Source organism: Sminthopsis crassicaudata, chromosome 5, assembly GCF_048593235.1.
Source record: "Sminthopsis crassicaudata isolate SCR6 chromosome 5, ASM4859323v1, whole genome shotgun sequence".
NCBI classification, from domain to species: domain Eukaryota; kingdom Metazoa; phylum Chordata; class Mammalia; order Dasyuromorphia; family Dasyuridae; genus Sminthopsis; species Sminthopsis crassicaudata.
Genome location: NC_133621.1, coordinates 15413582 through 15428488, shown reverse-complemented (window position 1 = coordinate 15428488; position 14907 = coordinate 15413582). Strand labels below are relative to the sequence as shown.

The following is a 14907-nucleotide window of genomic DNA, read 5'->3' as shown; positions in this document are numbered from 1 at the left end:
TCTTATGCTCACATATATTAAATATAATGTTGAATAATTGATATATTAAAACTGTTGGAGAGATAACTGAAATCTCAAATCTACTCCTCCATCCCCTAAAATCAACATGTGCTTATAGCTTAAGCTTTTTATGTGTACATATAAAGCTGAAAATGACAAGAAAATTTGTTTAGTTTTTAAAACTTCTTTTCCAAAAAAGACCAAAGTAAGGTATGAAAAAGAAGTAAAGCATAAATAGCTTGGACTAGATTTTAATTCCATGTCCAAGTTTCTTGTATATACATTAAAATCATTTAAGTTATCCATTGATCAATCAATAAGCATTTATTAAACCCCTAGTAAGCTACAGACATTGTACTAAATGCAGCCACTGAGAATTTTTTTTTCAATGACTGCTTATCAGCATCAATTGAGGCCAAAAAAAATGTATAATTCCCAGGGCATTTGCAGTGTCATGGAGGAAGTCTTTTATAGGGAGAAAATGGAATCAATCAATCAGCAAGCATTTATTAAGTTTCTACAATAGGTCCAGGCCCTGAGCTCGATGCTGGGAACACAAAACAAAGAATGAAACAGTCTTTATTTATAAGGAGCTCACATTCTCACAAGAGAAATGTCAATACATACACTGTTATATAGACACATATGGACACATATATACTGCATAAATAAATGGATTCTGGGCATGGGGATGGCCAGATAAAGAGAAAAGGGATAGGGAAAGTCATCCATGGGGCACAGATAAGGTCACTTTGGCTAGACTGCATAGTGAGAAATAATGCATAGGAGAAATAATGACCACTGAGGCCGGAAAGATAGGTTGGGTTCAGGTACTTTAAAAGTGACCCTAGAGGTAGTAGAAGCCAAGGATTTCCAAAAGGATTACATAGTCATATGTGCAGCAGCCTGAAGGATGGATGGACCGAAAGATGGGATTGAGGGCCTGAGCTAAGATGGCAACTGTGTTTAAAGAAAAAGAGTTAAAGAAGTAGAAGATGTTGTGCATGTTAAATGGCAAGATCAAGCAACTGTCTGAGTGTGTAGGATGAAGGAAAATGCGGAGTTGGGGAAAGTAATGGAGACCATGAGCCCAAAAGGTGGAAAGTGGTGATTGTTTCAACAGGAAAGTGTGGGAGAGTGTGTTGGGCTGAGTCCCTCCATATGCTCCTGATTACTTTTGATATTTTCCTCATTGTCCCAAGCCTACTCAGTGAAATCTGTGTTTTTCCAAAAGAGATCAGTTTAACCATCCACGTTTGAAAAACTAAATGGATGAAGGATACCTATTGTCCAGATTGTGACCGCAGCTGGATGGCAGTTCCATTGAGCTAGTACATTTGTACTTGTGTTTATTTCACATAGACAAAGAATTGGGCCTAGAATTTTTCAAAATGAATTTTATTGATAACTTTAGTTTTTACATAATTTACATTCTCCAATGCTTATTGATTGATCAGCTGCCAACTTCAAGAGAATCATCCCTTATAACAGAGTTTAAAAAAAGAGAAAAATATCAATCCACCAAAACTAACCAACTCATTAAACAAGGCTGACATTTCTAATGTTCCCCATCCATAGTCCCTCATCTCAGCAAAAAAGTCAGAGAAGTGCCTTCGTTTTTGTAGACTCAAGGTCAGACATCATTATAACATTGATCTTCAGTTTTTTTATTGTTATTCTTTTTATTGACACTGTTGTGACCATTGTCTATAATTTTTTCTCTTTCATTCTCTTCATTTTATATCATTTCATAGGCATCTTCCTATGATTCTTTGGATTCAGATTGATATTCCAGTATCCAGTATATAGCACAATCATATCGCCATTTCTCAGCCAGTTGGCATCTAGTTTATTTCCAGTTATTTTCTACTACCAAAATAAAAACAAACCTACTATAAATATTTTGGGGTATTTTGGGATCTTTCTTTTTGTTGATTTTGGAATATTTGCTCAGCAGTGGCATCTCTAGGTCAGAGGATAGAAACATTTTATTTACTTTCTTAGAAAAATTTTCAATTGCTTTCCACAGTGGTTGAGCCAGTTCACAACTCCAGCAGCAATGAATGCATCAATGTTCCTGGCTTTCATTTTCTTAAAAAACTTTATTAATTTTTTATTTTTATATTATGTATTTATCTCTAAGAAGCCTCCTATAACAGAGTAAACCAATTAAGCAAAGCTTTCAATATAGTGCCTTCAACATTTATTATTTTCCATTTTTATAAAATTTGCCTATATGAAAAGCATGAGACAGATTTGTAGAATTGCTTTAATTTGCATTTTTAATTGGGAGGGAATAAGCATTTATATAATGCCTCCTACATGTTAGGCACAGAACTAATGAGAAGTGATTTTGAACACTTTTATTTGAGTATGTATAAGTTGGATTTCTTCCACTGAGAACTGCAATTTATCAAATTTAGGAATGGCTCTTATTCTTGTAAATTCCAATCAGTTCCTTATATATCTTGAAAATGAGAACTGTATCAAAGAAACTTAATGCAAAGGTTTTTGTTTTTTTCTCCTTCAGTGTTTCCCATTCAATCCTAATTTTATTAGATTTATTTGTGCACTTAAATTTTACATAAGAAAAAGTATCCAGTTTTATCTTTTGTGATCTATTGGTCATGGAATTTTTTTCCTATTCATAGATCTGATAGGTTTTTTTCCCCACATTATTCTAAATTTGTGTATGATGTGACATTTTATGTTTAGGTCACATATACATTATGAGCTTATCTTGGTATAAGGTATGAAGTGTTGATATGAACCTAATTCCTTTCATGCTATTTTCTAATTTTCCCAGAAGATTTTTTGAAACACAAAGTCCTTATCCCAGTCACTGAGGTCTTTTTTATGGAATACTAGCATTCTAGATATATTTGCTTCTGTATGTTGTATAATTATCTTTTCCACTGGTCAATCTCTCTTTTTTAACAGTACCAAATTGTTTTAAGAATTACTGCTTTGTAGTGTAGTTGGAGATCTGTCACTGCTAGGCCCCCTTCATTCCCACTCCTTTTCATTCTTTCCCTTGGGATTCTTGACCTTTTTGCCTCCATATGAATTTCATTATTTTCTAGTACTTTTATTTGCATGGCAGTAAATAAGTAAATTAATTTAGGTTCTATTGTCATTTTTATTATTTTGAATCATCCAGCCTAAAAGCAATTAATAATTTTCCAATTATTTAAATCTGTCTTTATTTCTACGTACAGTGGTTTGTAGATGTAGTTATATCATTGTGTGTATTTTATGTACTCCACAGAATTTTAAATGGAATTTCTCTTTTTATCCATCTCTGCTGAGTTTTATTGATCTTATAAAAGAATGATGATTTGTGTGAAATTATTTTATGTTCTGCAAATTTGATGAAGTTATTAATTTTTGGTTGACTCTTAAAGGTTTTTTCTCTTTTAGTATACCATCAAGTCATCTGCAAAAAGTGATAATTGTACTTCTTCTTTGCCTTGCTTATTCCTTCCATTTCTTTTTCTTGCTTTATTGCTATAGCCAGCATTTCTAGTAGTTTGTTAAGTAGAAGTGGCGGCAATGAACATCCTTGTTTCACTTCTGATTTTATTGGAAAGTATTCCAGTTTATCTCTGTACGTATAAAGGTAGTTTTTGGTTTTAGTTATATACTGTTTATCATTTTAAGAAAAGGTCCATTTATATCTATGTAAGCATTTTGTTTTCTTTTCAAACAGAAATGGATATTGTGTTTTGTTAAAAAAAAATCTGTATCTGGTAACAATCATTTGTTTTTTTAAATTGATTTTGTTATTAATATTGTTAAATAAGTTCATTAAACCAAACCTACATTCCTGGTACAAATCCAACCTCATCTTAGTGTATATTCTTTCTAGAAATTTGTTTTATTTTTAATTTTAGTTCCAAATTTTTCTCCCTTCCTTCATTCCCTAACCTATCCCCTGAGAAAGCAAGAAATACAATACCCATCATACGTATGAAGTCATGCAAAACATATTTCCATATTAATGTTTTAGGTAAAAAAGCAAGAAAGAATAAAGAGATTAAAAATGCTTCCATCTACATTCAGAGTCCTTCAGTAAGCTATTTGAAAGTGATTAGCATTTTTCATGTCTCATGAAAAATACATGTTGTGTATCTCTATATTGATCAGATTGTTAAGTCTTTCACAGTTCATTATTGTTTCAGTATTGCTGTTATTGTGTACAATGTTCTTTCATCCCTTTGCATCAATTCCTATAAGTCTTACCATTCTGAAACCATTGCTTTCATCATCTCTTACCACACAGTGATATTCCATCACAATCAACCCATTCCTTATGGATGAACATCTCCTTAATTTCCAATTCTTTGTCATTCCAAATAGAGCTGCTAGAAATATTTTTGTAAGTTCTTTTTCTTTTTCTTTGATCTCTTTAGGATACAAAGCTAGTGGTAGCATTGGTAGGTCAAAGTTTGGTACCCTTTTGGGCATAGTGCCAACTTTTTTTTTTCCAAAATGGTTAATAAACTAATTCAGAAATATGTTAATGTCCCATTTTTCCACATCCCTTCCAGCATTTGTCTTTTCCCTTTTTTTTTTTTAATCATATTAGCCAATCTTATAGGTGTGAGATGGTACCTTTGAGTTGTTTTAATTTGCATTTCTATTATCAATGATTATTTAGAGCTTTTTGTTCATCTGACTACAGATAGCTTTGATTTTTTTCTGTTTATATGCTTTAACTATTTTTCAATGGTGGAATGGTGGCTCTATTTTTATAACTTTGTTTCAGTTCCCTTTGTATTTGAGAAATAAGACCTTAACCTGAGAAATTTGTAACAACTCCTTTCTCCCATTTCCCACTTTCCTTCCAATTTTGGCTACATTGTTTTATTTTTGGTACAAAAACTTAAAATTGTTCCTTTTCTTTCCATGATCTCTGTCTCTTGTTTGGTTACAATCTTACTTTTCCATGCTCCCTTAATTTACTTATATCACCCTTTATATCTAAATTATGTACCCATTTTGAGCTTATCTTGACATATAATAAAGATATTGATCTATGCCTATTTTCTCCAAGACTGCTTCCTGGTTTTCCCAGCAGTTTTTTTGTCAGAGTGAGTTCTTGCTCCAGCACTATGCTACTTGAGTCATGTACTTCTGCATCCTGTGTACCAAACTTATTCTGTTGATCTGCTGATCTACTTCTTGGTCAACATCCGATTGGTTGATCACCATTTTGTAATACAATTTGAGATCCTGCCACTGTCTCCTTTCACTTTTTGTTTTCATTGATTCCCATGATAGTCTTGATCTTTTGTTTCTCTAGATGAATTTTGTTATTATTTTTTCTAGTTCTGTAAATTCTTTGGTAATTTGATTGTATGAATAAAAATTATTTTAGGTAGTATTATCATTTTTATTATATTGGCTTTGCCTGTTCTTGAATAATTGATATTTCTCCAGTTGTTGTTTGTTATGATTTAGTCATATTTTTAGCTATGACCCCAATGCTGGAGTACTTTGCCATTTCCTTCTCCAGCTGATTTTATGACAAGGAAACTGAGGCAAACAGGATTAAGTGATTTGCCCAAGGTCACACAGTTAGAGGCCATATTTGAACTTAGATCTTATCTTTGTGTGAAAAGCATTTTCTGATTTTGTTTATAGAGGTTCCTATATGTGTCTTGGCAGGTAGACTTTCAAATGTACTGTTTACAGTTATTTTAAATGGAATTTCTTTTTCTGTATTTTGCTGCTGAATTTTGTTGGTAATATTTAGGAAAGCCAGTGATTTGTGTGGATTTATTTTAGCTCTTAAAACTTTGCCAAAGTTGTTCATTGTTTTGATTAGTCTTGGGTTCTCTTAGTAAAGTATCGTATCATCTGCCACAAAATGATAGTTTTGTTTCCTTGTTGCCTATACTTATTCCTCCAATTTCTTTTTTTATCTTATTACTATAGCTAGCATTTCTAGTACTATATTTTTTAATGATGTTGATAATGGATTTCCTTGCTTTACCCTGATTTATTGGAAAGACTTCTAATTTATTCCTGTAATATAGAAGTTTTGCTCTTATTTTTAGATACACACTACTTAACATTTTAAGAAAAGCTCCATTATTTCTATGCTTTCTGGTGTTCTTTTTTTTTTTTTTTTTTTTTTTTTTAATAGGAATGAGTGTTGTATTTTTTTCAGAAGATTTTTCTATACCTATTGCTTTAATCATATGATTTTTGTTGCTTTTTTTTTATTAATGTGGTTAATTAAGATTTTCCTAATGTCAAACCAACCCTACCTTTCTGATATAAATACAACCATAATTTCTATGATAACTTGTTTATAACTTGATTTTAAAAGATTTAATCCAATGTTCAATAAGGATTTTGTTTTATAAATTTCTTTCCCTACTTTCCCTACTTTCTTTTCTCCCTGTTTTGTGTATCAGGGTCATGTCTATGTCACAAAAATTGATAAGATCTCTTCTTTTGTTTTTGCAAACAGAATGTATTAGGATTAATTGTTCTTTGATTGTTTTATAGAATTCACTTGTGAATCTATCTAGTCCTGGAATTTTTTTCTTTGGAAGTAGCACTTATGGCTAGGTCAGTTTCTGCCTCTGAAATTGGATTGTTTAAATTCTCTACTACTTGTTCTTTTAATTCAAGTTTGATTTGATTTGAATGAATTAGATTTGAATAAGAAAGAAGATGGGGGGTGGTTCACATTTAAGGAATTGAACCATGATTTTAATTTACCAATAATCTCTAAGAAATAAAAGTTTCAAGTGACTCAAAAATAAATGGAGAGTTGCCTGCCAAGTATAATGAGTTAATATTTCCAGGGGTGCTCTATCCTGACCTACTGTATATGTTTATCTTTGATAACAGTCTAGCAAAATTAAAGTCTATTTGGAGAGGAAAGTATACTGGTTAAGAAAAATGAGGAACCATTGTGTTATATTGGAACTCAACAATATATAAAAAGACCTAGAGTAAGAACTTTCATCTGGTGACTCTTTTCTGTGGAAGAATATTGACAAGCATCTCAAAGAATGAGAAGGCATAGGGAGATTTCAATTTGACAGGAATGATTTCATGGATCCATTGAGGTGTTATCCAAATATAAAGATTGTTTTTTAAAAAACTGCTTTTGTGTGCAGGTAATTTGATAATGCTCTAGAATTAAATTTTTAGTGTATTCAGTATGCTACCCCTTAGAAAACTTTTCATCAAGCTAGAGTCTCAGTAGTAACATTTTCTGCTATATGAGACTTTCCGGTGCCTTTTCAGATTGTTGTAATAATAGGTGGACCCTATTTGATTCAAGCCACGGCTTAAATATGTGTTTATCAAAATATTTGTTGCCTAAAAATCACTCACAAATTATCTAGGAACAGATTAATGTTTGTTTTGTTTTTAAACAAAATCCTTATGATGAAAAATCGGAATGGCTGCGGCAAATTAGAGAAATCCAAATCATAGTAAACATAGAGCAATAAAACAAGCATTAGTTTTCATCTGGTAATCATGCTTGTGTACCTAAAAGAATATAGAAGGAAATTAATTAAATGAATGTGAAATGTGTTACATTTATTTAAAAGCTTGCATGAAACTAAAATTTATGAAAATATAAATATATATTTGGGGAAATATCTTTGCACCATTTCTTATTCATATTTTGTCCATTATTTAAAAAGATATGGAGGAATTATAGCTAGTCCTGATAAAAGGAACAAAAAATGATTAAAGAAATGAAAAATAGGTCCTATAAGCAAAAGAAGTTGATAATTTTAGCCTGAAGAAGAGAAGACTAAGGACTTATAATTTTCAGTCTTTGAAGGTCTTAATGTAAGAATACTAAATTTTCCCATACCTACACATAATAAAATAAAGTTATATAGAATTAATTGAATGGCATCTTATAAGTTAGAAATTTGTAATTGTAAGAATGATTAATTATTCAAGAAACACTTTTTAAACTCCTATTATATGCCCGGCACTGAGGCTGGCACAAAAATGACCTGCCCTTACATTCTGCTGGAGTCATAGCACATATAGTAAAAGGTTTCCCAACAATAAGAACTAACAGTAATAACAGTAAAACAACAATAGCACTGTAATGGAGGTGTGGATAGGGGACTAACACACAGGAATCAAGAAAGGCTTCTGTTAAGAGACAGCACTTGAACTGAGCCTTCAAGGGAGCAAGGGGTTCCAAAGGAGCACGTTCTGGGGACTGGGGAACAGCCGACTCCTGCAAACATACAGAGGGGAGATGGCGTGTCTTAGAGGAGGTAGGATGCTGAGGGATGTGGGAGGCAGGGGAGCACCTGGCCACGTGTCCATCCTGTCTAAGGGCTAGGGTTCTGATGGGTCAGGTGAGAGAGGCTGTAGGTAAAGGGGACAGAGGGGAAGGATTCATTTCACACTGTCTCATCCACAGCCAGGGCAGCTGGGTCTGAGGACAGCAATACTGGGGGCTGCCACCTGGGAAGGTCCTGCATGCTGCTATAGTGCTTTAGAAGCAAATGTGACTCTTGGAGTGTTTGTCTATTGGCATCCAGTGTCTTGGAGACAAAGCAGCATGTCAAAAGAGTGCCTTACAGATTCACCATTTTGATCTGTATTTAAGATAAAACTGAAAAGGGTCATAGATTGGAGCAAAGGAAAGGGATGTAATGTTAGTGTCACTTAGGAGGATTAGATAAGAAATAAAAAATCACATATTGATCATAGAAAATTTAGGCAGAAGAGAATAAAACTTTTATCAAAAGTGTACCTATCGACTTTTTACTTTTTTAAAAAAAGCATAATATTTATATTTCATTTGGAGTTCTGAGGTGTCTCCCCCACTACCACTCTGCACTAGAAAAGGCCAACATTTGACATATATATATAAATATATATGTATATATATATGATGTATAAATATGTACAAATATACATATGTATAGGGAAACCTAATACCTATAATTCTTTCTCTGGAGATGCTAGCATCTTCATAAGATTTTCATGGCTGATTTGAATGTTCATATTACTCAGAATAGCTTAGATCTTCGAAGTTACTTTTTTTTTTTTTTTCCGCTGAGGCAATTGGGGTTAAGTGACTTGCCTAAGGTCACATAGCTAAGACATGCTAAGTATCTGAGGCCAGATTTGAACTCAAGTCCTCCTCACTTCAGGGCTGGTGCTCTCTATTCACCACCTAGCTGCTCCTTTGCAGTTACTCTTTAAACAATATTACTGTTACTGTATCCAACCTTTTCTTGGTTCCACTCATTTCACTCTGTATTATTTCACTCAAGTCTTTCTATGTGTTTCTAAAATCCGCCTGCTCGTTATTTCTTACCGAACAGGATTTCATCACAATCATGTGCCGTGACTTACTTAGCCATTCCCTAGTTGATGGGCATTCCCTCCCTTTCCAGGTCTTTGCCACCACTAGGAGAACTGCTATAAGCCTTTTGGATGAAGGTTCTTTTTCTTTTTCCCTGATCACATCAGGAAACAGATCTAATAGTGGTATTGCTAGGTCAAAGGTTATATATATACAACACTTTAGGCATTATTACATATTCCTCTCCAAAATGATTAGAGCAGTTCAGTTACACCAACTTTATAGTTTCACAAGACTACTATGTTAATGACCAATAGTGTGAGATATTCTTGGCAGTAATATATATATATATATTATATGCATATATATATATTATATGCATATATATGTGTGTGTATTTATGTATGTATGATGAATGTTTGATTTGTTGAATTACAGCTATTTTAAATAACAAAAAGTAGAATAAAAATTCCTTTTCAAATTCTAGCAGTTATTGCCCCTAAGTTCTCATAGTATGAAGTCGACTTAAAGGAAGAGTTACTTAAAAAAAGTCACATACTCCAGGACCAGAGTTGCGATACAAAGCCTAATTCTTGAACTCCAGATCCAAGGTTCTCTATACTATTTTACCTTTAAATAGTTTTATTTCTTTGAAACCCTAAAACTATGTGCAACCATATCCAAGTGTTCTTGCTGTTTCTTCAGGAATTTCAAGCGGCTCAGTTTTTGTGGGAATGACATCAGCTTTAATTCTGCCCTGACTGTGAAATTCCACTGGGTGGATGGTACAGGAGTGGGGTGATGTCTTGGGAAGGCCCAGTGTATACACTATAAATCCATTATTGTACTCTAATGTCTACATTTTCCCTCGATCCTAGTGTTCCCACTGCTCATTTAGCTTTCTAAATCTTAGCTACTTTAGCTAAAAAAAAAAAAAAAATGGCAGAATCCAACTTGTATTGTTTGCCTCATAAAGTTGATGTGAAGATCAAATGAGATAATGATCACAAATTTAATTATAATCATTACAAATTATAATGAATGATAAGTTATACTCTAATATGACACGTAACTGTATGCTATATTATTGCCGTATTGGAACTCTGTTTTGGATTTGGCTCCTGGGATTACCAAATTCTCATTTGGGGCAGAATCTGCATTTTGGCATATACTCTCAAGAGGTTGTAAATAATTAAACACACACACTCACAGCCTAGGGATTCAAATGTTGGATGGAGGAAAGAATTGAACAGAGCTCTCTAAGCATGTGTAATAAAATGAATTGTTCTTTTGCATTTATTTTTTTCAAATTTATTTTTTACATGAAATAAGTGTTTGAACAAGTGAGAAAGTGCAGCTGTCAAAAGCTTAACCAGCTGAGAACTATTGTCATCATTAATTTTTCTCTAATAAATGACTCTCTGAAGCTATTTAGCAGCCTGTAATGTAGCTACAAAGCTATTGACCTATGATTGATAGTTCTGGGTTTTGTTTGTGAGCTTTGACTGAAATTGTTATTTAATTTGCTGTAGGTCAGATCACTGGATCAGTGATAAGGCTGAGTATGGGTGTTGAATAAAAACAGTTCTTGATGTTGGAGGACATCATGCTGGGAAATATATCGCAAGCCAGCATGGTAACAGTCACTTGTTTTTTCACATGATCAGAATGAACAGTGGGCATAGGTCACAATTAAAGCTATCCTTTGAACCTGGGACTTCCCTACAAAATCACTTCCAAAGGATGTGCTCTGAAGTATAGTCATGGTTCCGGGGCTGTGTGTGTCCTTTCAGGCTTCCAGAGATGATCTCATTTGTCCGATTTACTTTGGCTAATATAATGCTGACTTCTTACAGTGCTGGTACCTAATTGGTTAAAAATAGTATGAACCCCAATAGGTTGTTTGACTTTGCAGTAGTGAAGTAGTTCACAATTTGAATGAAATATGGTTCCTCTCACTTGGGCTTTTTAAGTATAAAGATAGTGGGTTTGGGTGAATAAATTAAGTTCAAAAGTAGGCCATTACTTGCAGCTGTCTCTTCTAATGGGCTCTGGTTTTATACATGTTCCAGAGTCTTATGGTGTTTTCATTCCCAGCTCTAGTGTAAAATGAAGTGTAAATATAAGACATTGGCTAATAGCTCATCCATATAGTATCCTTGTCTTGGACAACAGGATTTGACATGAAAATTGTGAGCTGATATTTTTAGTATCGATGAAGAATGACTTTTCCATTCCTCTCTGAAAACAACACTGATAATGTGTCTGGCCTGTTTTATAGTTAATAAGATTCTTAGTTGGATCAAATCTATTTCAATACTAGCCTAATTTTTGGAGGCCCTGAGACTGCCATGTTGAATGGTATTTCTTTGTGATCAGTGCATAGGCTACAAGTTTAAAGAGTATACTCTTAAATACTAGGGCACACTTAAACAATGCCATCTTCTGAAATGGGAACTAATAAGAATCAACAAAATAATAATAATATCCAGCATTTACAGAGTATGATAAGGTTTACAAAGTTCTTTACATTATTATTGCATTTGATCTTCCTATTAGCCCCATGACGTAGACAAACTTGCCAACCTCATTTTATCGATGATAAAACTGAGTCTGAGACAAGTCACATATCTAGTTACTGTCTGAGGCAGGATTTGGACCGGATTCTTCCTAACCCCAAGTCCAACACTGTAATTCCAGTGTTAATACTTTGGATCTGAGTAGTCAGCTTCAGAAGTGACCTATCCTAGAGTTTATGAATATGTTGCCCTCTTGGAAAGAATGGAAATAAACTCTAATTTACATCATGTCTCCTATCATGAAATGTACACCGACTGACATTTTTTGGTGGCTGTAAGGAATTTTGGAAAAGGAAACTTGGATAATAAAAATTTGCCAGTACTAACACACACTGTCCAAGGAAGAAGGTCCTCTGACTCTAGGTGATTAATAACAGTTCCACTTGGAGTGGAGAAAATCAACTCATTAAACTTAGTCTTAGGATGTTGGAAATTCTTCTTGAGAACATCAGCTTAGTTGGTTCTGACTGGGTTCTCCTCAAGCAACATTGTAATTTTTATAACTTTATTTCCTGATTATATCTACCCCCAAGGAGAAAGTACCTATAAGAATCAATCCTGACTCTTTAGAGCTTCCATTGTAAATTAATAGTTTAGTATTTTAGATTATAAGTTAGCCTCTTGGGAGCTTATTTGTATTCCTCATTTTCCTAGAGTCTGATTGAGTCTGTCTAAACTGATAAAATTAAGTTTCTGAATGTTTAAGCCAAAGACAAGATTGTGGACTCATGGTGATTTCACCAAAGTACTGCTACCACATGAAGTAGATCATCAAGCCCCTCTCTTAAGTACCATTCCCATACCAATACAAAAGAGAAAAATCCACAGATAAAAAATTTTTAAACAATTTTAGCCTTAAATTTTATGTTTACTCAACAGAACCTTTTTAAGAAGATCCAGAAGAATAGGAGAATTCATTTATAGTTCTTAAGCCTGCTTAGCTCTTTTTTTCCAGTGCATTGGCCAAAACTATGATATTGCAGAGTGCCCATTGGAATAACTAGTCTCTGAAGAAGACCTCCAAATAGAATCTTACTATCTGAAATTTTCATTTAATGGCTTTGCTGGCAAATATATATGTGTGTGTGTGTGTGTGTGTGTGTGTGTGTGTGTGTGTGTGTTGTGTGTGTGTATGTATATATTTAAATGAGAAAATCTAAACACAGAAAACAGACATCAGGATGCACTAGTTAGGGAAAATTCAGCAAATAATTATTTAACACCTACTATGTACAAAGCACTGTGCTGGACCTGGGGAATATAAAGATAAAAACAGAAATCAGTTTCTTCCCTTAGGGTATTTAAATTATCAAATGAGAAATGCACCATGCAAACATATATTTGCTTATTGCATCAATCCATTATCTCCAAGCAACATCTAGTTATTTTAAAGGTTCATGTGGAAGGAGAGCCACCTCAAGACCATTTAAACCCACCGATTTGGAGAATGATAATATCTCTCCCTTTTCTTGCATGTATTTCCCCCTTGCTTAGGATGTCCTCCGTCTTTATCTTTGTGTCTGAGAATCTTTCTCTTCCATCAAGATTCAGCTCAGCTACCATCTCTTCTACCATTTTCTTCTACCCCAATGCAGATTGCAAAATTAGAGCTTGAAGAGGCTCTGCAGATCATTTCTTCCGTTGTCTTATTTAACTGAGATGAGGAGATTAAGGCTCTGTGTGAGGGGCTGGGGATGGCTAAGAGGGCCAGCTTACCATAAAGCGACTCATCACTGGAAGGCCAAGGCTAGGGGCTGATTAAATATTGGGTCACATCAACTCATAAAACTGTCAAATGTCTTGCAGCAAAATACTGAAGTGGGACTGGTCCTAAACTCTGGATTATCCATGATTTCTGCACAGTGGAACACGTCCACCTTGGTTTTTGGGGGGCTTCTTGTGGCTTTATGATTTTATATATGCTTCCATATATAAAGTGGTTCTTCAGGATGGAGAGTCACTCTCCCTGTGAGAGTAACACTCCCCCTCTCTCCTTATCCTGAATCATTCTTAGGTCTTTTCAGGGATCCTCCACTGAGGATTTCTTCTGCCTCTGGAGGCCTGCCTTTGGATCCTGCAGAGCACTGTCCTTGGGCAGACTGTCTCTACCTCCTCCTATTTGCCCAGCCGCCTCTTTATTGGATTAGCCATGAGCTTAGACCCGCCATTACTGAGCCTGTTTACACATCTATGAGTCTTCCCATTGCTCTTAGGGCCCCCAAGAGTTTGGGTTCTTCAGAGGGTGCCACAGGTCACATGTAGTACAGTGTCTACCAGACCATTGGACAAGATGGAATCATGGAAAGGATTGTAGAACATACTTGCTGTGGACACGGTTTGTGTCCCTGATGAATTTTATGTCTTTAAATTCTAAATTTATGTTTTTAAATCCTTTTTGAATGTTCCCTGCATTTATTCTCCCTTCCAAATCTTTCTTTCCAGGGGTGGGAGCTGCTCGAGCTGGGAACCTGACGTTCATGGTAGGAGGACTGGAGCGAGAGTTTGCTGCTGCCAAAGAATTACTGGAATGCATGGGATCCAACGTGGTGTATTGTGGAGGGGTGGGAACCGGACAGGTAAGGGAGCAATGGGGAGATACAGTGAGTTCAGCTTCCTTTTTCTCTTTCTTCTCTATGTTTTCATATTCATTTAATTGCCTTTTCTCCATACTTGACTCAGGTTTTTTTGAATTAATATACTCAGTTCATCAGAAAGCTTTTTCTGAGTGTCTCCTATGGTCCAGACCCTGTGTGAGGCCCTGAGACTATCACTAAAGAGTAAAACAAGTTCCTGCTCTCACAGGAACCGGGCATTCTCCTGGGGGGTGGGTGGGATGCAAACACAATCACAGAAAAGTAAATGCAGAACATGGATTCAAATGAGGAGCACTGGGGAAACCCAAGAAGGAGATGGGAGCGGAGTCATAATGGTGTCTGCTAATGACATGACAGAGTCCCTGCCATTTTATAGACTTGTGAAAGCTTCACTCACATTGCCTGAATCTCAGTGCCA

The 14907-nt window shown here is 34.7% G+C and overlaps 1 protein-coding gene across 2 annotated transcripts in view; it reads left to right on the top strand.

The window, feature by feature from the left end:
- HIBADH (3-hydroxyisobutyrate dehydrogenase) overlaps positions 1 to 14907 on the top strand; it is a 134240-nt gene that overhangs the window by 99383 nt on the left and 19950 nt on the right. For both annotated transcript variants that reach the window (XM_074270726.1, XM_074270727.1), the window contains exon 5: positions 14338 to 14471. In XM_074270726.1, the coding sequence (XP_074126827.1) occupies positions 14338 to 14471 (134 nt within the window). The remainder of the gene's footprint in view (positions 1 to 14337; positions 14472 to 14907) is intronic.